This window comes from Procambarus clarkii, chromosome 7 (assembly GCF_040958095.1).
Source record: "Procambarus clarkii isolate CNS0578487 chromosome 7, FALCON_Pclarkii_2.0, whole genome shotgun sequence".
In the NCBI taxonomy this organism is placed as follows: Eukaryota; Metazoa; Arthropoda; class Malacostraca; order Decapoda; family Cambaridae; genus Procambarus; species Procambarus clarkii.
Window position 1 is genome coordinate 30,589,506 of NC_091156.1, and position 8,164 is coordinate 30,597,669.

The window sequence follows — 8,164 nt, forward strand, 5'->3', positions numbered from 1 at the left end:
TGCAAAGCGAGCTAGCATCAGCAAGGGAGCAGATCAAATCTCTCACAGAGAAAAATAAAAAGACCGAGCATCAGATTATCATCCAAAGGGAAGGTGGGAATGTTACACTGGAAGGAAATTCCTCTGTACCTGATACATTTGCGGATATTCTGAAAAAGAGCTCAGAAGCAATGGACACAGTGAGGGAGGTAGCGATGCAAGCAGCTACGTCACAGGAAGCAGCAAGGTGCACCACTCAACTGCTGGAGAGGAAAAGATCAGTGGTAGTTGTAGGCATCAAAGAACAGGAAGGATCCAACAGGCAAGAATGGAATGGCAAGGATAGAGAGGCAGTACATGGGCTACTGAAGGGGTTACAGATGGGAGGGGCTGTACATAACATAAAGAAGGTTTTCAGGTTGGGCTGGTACAACAAGGACAGAAACCGACTTGTAAAGGTGGTGTTTACAAACGAAACCACGAAGGAGGACATTCTCGAAAGGAAGAGTTGTCTGCAGCATATGGAGGGATACAAAAATGTATTCCTGCAGAGGGACAGGACGAAGGAGGAGAGAGCCAGGGCAGCAGAGGCAAGGAGGAAGCGCAGGGAGAGAGGAGCAAACCAGGAAATTACAGCCCTCAACACATCAGTCCCAGAGACAAGAGGAGAACCCAAAACCAGCATCCCAGCAACACCAGATTCTGACCCTGACACCCCTTCCCCATTCCCATCATGTCCCCCCTCCCACCTTTTTCCCCCCTGTCCCCCCTCCCACCTTTTTCCCCCTGTCCCCCCTCCCCCTTCATCCCATACCCTCCCTATCCCTCCTCCCCCCTCACTGCGTATCCTCCATGTCTCCCCTACCTCCTTAACCCACCCCCTAACTGTCCCCCCCTTCCCTTAAACCCTCACCCCCCACCCCAAAATCCTCTGAGATTCTGCAAACCACCTCACAGATCCTCTCACCCACGGAGCAGCTTCCCACACCAGCAGAATGCTTGCCAAGAAAGGGACATGAAAATGAACAGAAGAAAGTGAGCTTCAAGGCGATGTACACTAACATAGATGGGATTTCAAATAAAACAAGTGAACTTGGAGAATGGGCACTAGAAGAAAACCCAGACATAATAGCACTCACAGAAACAAAGTTAACGAAAATCATAACAAACGCAGTGTTTCCACAGGGATACTATGTAGTGAGGAAAGAGAGAGAAGGGAGAGGAGGAGGTGGTGTAGCTCTGCTACTAAGAGAAGGTTGGAGTTTCGAAGAGATGGTAATTCAGAACTGTGAAGGTTTCAGTGACTACATTTCAGGCACCATAGCAACTGGAGGACAGAAAATTATAATAGTAGTCATATATAACCCCCCACCAAATGACAGAAGACCCAGACAGGAATATGATAGAAACAACTTAGCCACCATCAATATAATAGAGAGAGCAGCTTCTGTGGCTAGCAGGAACGGATCCAGACTTCTAATCATGGAGGACTTCAACCATGGAAAGATAGATTCGGGGAACAGTGACCCACATGGAGGCCCAGACACATGGAGAGCTAAGCTGCTGGATGTGGCAACAAGAAACTTTCTAAGTCAACACGTCAAGGGACCGACAAGAATGAGAGGAGGGGATGAACCAGTCTTGCTTGATCTGATATTTGCCCTAAATGAGTCGGATATAAGGGAAGTTAAGTTGGAAGCCCCCTTGGGAATAGTGTATTGAGCTTTGAGTACCTGGTTGAGCTGGGAATTATCACCCCCAAAAAAACACTGGGAACCAAAGGGCTGGCGTACCGAAAGGGAAACTATGAGGAAATGAATAAATTCCTATGGGATATACATTGGGACACAGAACTCGGAACCAAGTCCGTACAAGACATGATGGACTATGTCACCCAAAAATGTCAGGAGGCTGTAAGCAGGTTTGTCCCAGCCCGACAGGAAAAAACAGAGAAGCAAAGGAAGAATCCGTGGTTTAATAAGGAATGTATGAAAGCAAAGGAGCAGAACAGAATTGGTATAGATACAAGGTATCACTTGGGAGATGAAATACTTCAAGAGTCCGAGAGAGAGAAAGACCTGGGGGTTGATATCACGCCAGACCTGTCCCCTGAAGCTCATATCAAGAGGATAACAGCAGCAGCATATGCCAGGTTGGCTAACATAAGAACGGCCTTTAGAAACTTGTGTAAGGAATCTTCCAGAACATTATATACCACATATGTCAGACCAATCCTGCAGTATGCGGCACCAGCATGGAGTCCATATCTAGTCAACCATAAGACTAAAATGGAAAAGGTTCAAAGGTTTGCCACCAGACTAGTACCCGAGCTGAGAGGTATGAGCTACGAGGAGAGACTACGGGAATTAAACCTCACTTCGTTGGAAGACAGAAGAGTTAGGGGGAACATGATCACCACATTCAAGATCCTCAAGGGAATTGACAGGGTTGATAAAGACAGGCTGTTTAACACAAGGAGCACACGCACTAGGGGACACAGGTGGAAACTGAGTGCCCAAATGAGCCACAGAGATATTAGAAAGAACTTTTTTAGTGTCAGAGTGGTTGACAAATGGAATGCATTAGGAAGTGATGTGGTGGAGGCTGACTCCATACACAGTTTCAAGTGTAGATATGATAGAGCCCAATAGGCTCAGGAACCTGTACACCTGTTGATTGACAGTTGAGAGGCGGGACCAAAGAGCCAGAGCTCAACCCCCGCAAGCACAACTAGGTAAGTACAACTAGTTGAGTACACACACACACACACACACACACACACACACACACACACTAGATGAAAGGTTTCTGTTCTTGCCATATGAAACACAAATAATAATGATAAAGATTATTTGGAAAATTCAGATACACGTAATAGTATATATACATCAGGCAGTGGCGTAATTAAGGGAGGGAAGCTTTGTTCACAAACTTAGATATCCAATGTAAATTATTTCGTATAAGACATTCAGGTATTCATGATTCAACATCTTGTGATGAGATATATATGATTCTGTAGAGATAAAATGCGGCTAATGCGAAAGTAGACGAAAAACATCGCAGCATTCATACTGAAATGACGAATTTCAGCTGAATAAAACTACGAAATTAGGTATAGATTAGATATTTGTAATATGATTCATCGACCAGTTGGAAACTCAAATGCATTAATGGTAGAAATAATATGCTTGCATACGTTACCTTGTTTTATTCCTGAACTGATTCACATATTCTCTCTCTCTCTCTCTCTCTCTCTCTCTCTCTCTCTCTCTCTCTCTCTCTCTCTCTCTCTCTCTCTCTCTCTCTCTCTCTCTCTCTCTCTCTCTTTCTCTGTCTCTGTCTCTCTCTCTCTCTCTCTCTCTCTCTCTCTCTCTCTCTCTCTCTCTCTCTCTCTCTCTCTCTCTCTCTCTCTCTCTCTCTCTCTCTCTCTCTCCCTCTCTCTCTCTCTCTCCCTCTCTCTCTCTCTCTCTCTCTCTCTCTCTCTCTCTCTCTCTCTCTCTCTCTCTCTCTCTCTCTCTCTCTCTCTCTCTCTCTCTCTCTCTCTCTCTCTCTCCCTCTCTCTCTCTCTCTCCCTCTCTCTCTCTCTCTCTCTCTCTCTCTCTCTCTCTCTCTCTCTCTCTCTCTCTCTCTCTCTCTCTCTCTCTCTCTCTCTCTCTCTCTCTCTCTCTGTCTCTCTCTGTCTCTCTCTCTCTCTCTCTCCAAATAATTCGGAGAGAGAGTCATCAACATTTAATATAACAAGTCTTTTGAGTCTTAGACATCAACTAATTTGGTATTAAAAACGTGATTTTCTGATGTAAAAACGTATTTATGTGTACCTAAATATCTAAATAAATGTATAATGAAACAAAAACGAATGACAAAAGCATATAAAATATTAATCAGAAAGCAGAAATATCAAATCTTTCAAGAATAATTTTTTTAAAAAATATACTACCATTCATTCACAATTCACGTCATTCACTATTATACACAAAAAACGGATTCTTGCCATACATCCCCTGCTTCGCTAAATAAAATGTTCTATAATAGAAAACATAACGAATTGTGGAATATAACGCACTATACAAGAGTTCTTATATTCTTGTACAGCCAATAGGACGCATTGCGCTTCGGTCAGGTTCTGAATACTAATAGTCCATAGAATACGACCCGACAAATTGTTTAACAACCATGTACACATTTTACTGTTGGGAAAACAGAGGCGACAGATAAGGATTGCGCCCAATAAATCCACCCCGGTCAAGATACGAACCCAGGACAAAGCACTCGAGAACCGTCAGGCGAGCGTTTTACCATTACGCCACGGGGACTGCCGATGTGTTTACTACATTAAAATAATTAAAATACTTATTTATAGTCCAATATTATTCAATGCATATTCTATGGAATATAAATACGAAATTCAAAATGATTCGTGGACAACCAGTCAGCTGTGTTATAAATTAAATAATATATCCAAAACATAAAGGGACTTATGGCGAAGACTGTACATGTTAAGGGTATTATTGTCTGGCTGAGGCACGTCTTCCCTTCTTTTCTTTTACCATAATTTTTGTCCTTGCCAACACGCTCCTTGTTGCCTTCTCGGCAGCATTGTTAGCTTTTTATCTGATATTAATGGCTGCAAGCAAAGTTTATACTACAAAATAAAGAAATAACTGTATACATAATGAATACAAATTACTTTCTATTATTAATAAACGTTTTTATGCAGCCACTGGGGCGGTCAGCTGCATGGTGTGATGGAGCTACACGGAAACCATCTTGGCAATCCAGTGGCCGAGAGGATGGCGGCCTTGTCTCTCCTATGGCTAATGTCTGCCTTTTGGATATATGGAGGTGAGTTACTCTTCCCTATCAAGTAGACAGGAACACCTGTTCCTGTCTATCTGATAGACAGCTGTTTGAAACTGACCGAAATTGAAATTGTTTGAATTTGAAATTGAAATTGGAGAAATGTTTGAGATTGACCAGAAGGGTCAGGATTAAGGTGAGGGGTCACAAGGGACAGGACTAAGGTGAGGGGTCACAAGGGCCAGGACTAAGGTGAGGGGTCACAAGGGCCAGGACTAAGGTGAGGGGTCACAAGGGCCAGGACTAAGGTGAGGGGTCACAAGGGCCAGAACTAAGGTGAGGGGTCACAAGGGACAGGACTAAGGTGTGGGGTCACAAGGGCCAGGACTAAGGTGAGGGGTCACAAGGGTCAGGACTAAGGTGTGGGGTCACAAGGGTCAGGACTAAGGTGAGGGGTCACAAGGGTCAGGACTAAGGTGAGGGGTCACAAGGGACAGGACAAAGGTGAGGGGTCACAAGGGCCAGGACTAAGGTGAGGGGTCACAAGGGCCAGGACTAAGATGAGGGGTCACAAGGGCCAGAACTAAGGTGAGGGGTCACAAGGGTCAGGACTAAGGTGAGGGGTCACAAGGGACAGGACAAAGGTGAGGGGTCACAAGGGCCAGGACTAAGGTGAGGGGTCACAAGGGACAGGACTAAGGTGAGGGGTCACAAGGGCCAGGACTAAGGTGAGGGGTCACAAGGGCCAGGACTAAGGTGAGGGGTCACAAGGGTCAGGACTAAGGTGAGGGGTCACAAGGGCCAGGACTAAGGTGTGGGGTCACAAGGGCCAGGACTAAGGTGAGGGGTCACAAGCGCCAGGACTAAGGTGAGGGGTCACAAGGGCCAGGACTAAGGTGAGGGGTCACAAGGGACAGGACTAAGGTGAGGGGTCACAAGGGACAGGACTAAGGTGAGGGGTCACAAGGGTCAGGACTAAGGTGAGGGGTCACAAGGGTCAGGACTAAGGTGAGGGGTCACAAGGGACAGGACTAAGGTGAGTTGTGACAAGGGACAGGACTAAGGTGAGGGGTCACAAGGGACAGGACTAAGGTGAGGGGTCACAAGGGTCAGGACTAAGGTGAGGGGTCACAAGGGCCAGTAGTAAGGTGAGGGGTCACAAGGGCCAGGACTAAGCCAAGAGTTCACCAGGGACGGAACTAAGGTGAGGGCCGGAAATAGAAGCCAACCATTCTACCATTTGGTCAACAAGCCTGCCATCTGAAACACCTCTGAGATATATTGACCTATGAAACAGCTTGTGCAACATGAGGCGTGTGAATGGAACACAGTAGAGTGGAGATATACATATATCCAACCACCAGAACCCCAAAGGTTTAACGGGCACAAAGCCGATTAATTATTAGACCGGATATGAAAAGCCAAAATATGGTGAGTATCATCCGACACCGGACGTCAAGGTGAGTAGCGTACACTGTATCTGCTCTACACTATACCACACTACACACTGACAGTATCTGCTCTACACTATACCACACTACACACTGACAGTATCTGCTCTACACTATACCACACTACACACTGACAGTATCTGCTCTACACTATACCACACTACACACTGACAGTATCTGCTCTACACTATACCACACAACACACTGACAGTATCTGCTCTACACTATACCACACTACACACTGACAGTATCTGCTCTACACTATACCACACAACACACTGACAGTATCTGCTCTACACTATACCACACAACACACTGACAGTATCTGCTCTACACTATACCACACTACACACTGACAGTATCTGCTCTACACTATACCACACTACACACTGACAGTATCTGCTCTACACTATACCACACTACACACTGACAGTATCTGCTCTACACTATACCACACTACACACTGACAGTATCTGCTCTTCACTATACCACACAACACATTGACAGTATCTGCACTTCACTATGGGTATAAAGTGCTGTTGCCCATATACCCATGGTGAGTGGTAGTGGTCCATATACCCATGGTGGGAGTGGTAGTGGTCCATATACCCATGGTGGGAGTGGTAGTGGCCCATATACCCATGGTGTGAGTGGTAGTGGTCCATATACCCATGGTGTGAGTGGTAGTGGTCCATATACCCATTGTGGGAGTGGTAGTGGTCCATATACCCATGGTGTGAGTGGTAGTGGTCCATATACCCATTGTGGGAGTGGTAGTGGTCCATATACCCATGGTGTGAGTGGTAGTGGTCCATATACCCATTGTGGGAGTGGTAGTGGTCCATATACCCATGGTGTGAGTGGTAGTGGTCCATATACCCATGGTGTGAGTGGTAGTGGTCCATATACCCATTGTGGGAGTGGTAGTGGAGTATGGTACTGGAGAACGTAATGACCTTAGGAACTGAGCCACAAAATTAATTTTCCTAAGTACATTACAGTCTTGATAAGTTATTTAGTTTAACCAATGTATCCAAAGTTTTATATAATATAAAAGGTCTAAGAACAGCACCATAACAATATCTGAGATACACAGTTTACATGTATGGTTTACTAGTTATATATAATTTTAATTTGCTTATACACATAAAAAACATCCGGTCAGCGGCAATGAAAATTTTACAATCAGGTGCACAAATTTCACTAAGCAAACTTGGGATACTTGGCTAAGACTTCTGACAGTACATAATTTCGAGTGAAATACTTCCAACCTTCTGGAAGATGTGTGTGAAAGAAGTATTGGTAAATTTAGATTTGCTCTGAAGTGCATAGTGAGCAAGGTATGTTACTAGTTCTGCTGACAGTTTATATTATGTCAGATTTACTTCAACGTGGGTCGCAAGCTCCCAGAGGTATTGCACAACTAATGTCTAGATGTCTACTCACTTTATAAGATGTCCCATAGATAGTTTGGTCTGTCTGTAATGACGTTTAATGCGATATTGCATTACTAGAGTGAATTTCCCTCTGTCTCAGCTTCATTACATGTTATCGCAGTTCTCGGTATTATACTGGCCTCAAACTGTTCAAAGGCAATCCATGTGTAATGATCTAATTCATTAAGAGAATATGATTTGTTCAATCCATTAGTACCATTAACCATTCGGAAGCCAAGTTGGGATGGGATCCATAGGAGACAGACTCTGATTCCATTATTAATAATTTGATTATGACTGTGTGGAGAGTGGGCGATACAATTGCTGCTTCTGTCGACTGCTGGCGACACAATATCCGCTGCCGTCGACAGTAGACGATACAATATGCACTGCCGTCGACAGTAGACGATACAATATGCACTGCCGTCGACAGTAGACGATACAATATGCACTGCCGTCGACAGTAGACGATACAATATGCACTGCCGTCGACAGTAGACG

The 8,164-nt window shown here is 44.8% G+C and overlaps 1 protein-coding gene across 1 annotated transcript; it reads right to left on the reverse strand.

Annotated features, from left to right (window-relative positions):
- Positions 1–6,747: 6,747 nt before the first annotated feature.
- LOC138357983 (nuclear pore complex protein DDB_G0274915-like) lies at positions 6,748–7,140 on the reverse strand. The gene has a single exon (XM_069315271.1). The coding sequence runs from the start codon at positions 7,138–7,140 to the stop codon at positions 6,748–6,750; it is 393 nt and encodes a 130-aa protein (XP_069171372.1).
- Between the last annotated feature and the right edge of the window lie 1,024 nt (positions 7,141–8,164).

Coding starts and splice junctions, on each gene's coding strand:
- LOC138357983 (XM_069315271.1), bottom strand. CDS start 7,140: ATGGGTATATGGACCACTACCACTCACACCATGGGTATATGGACCACT.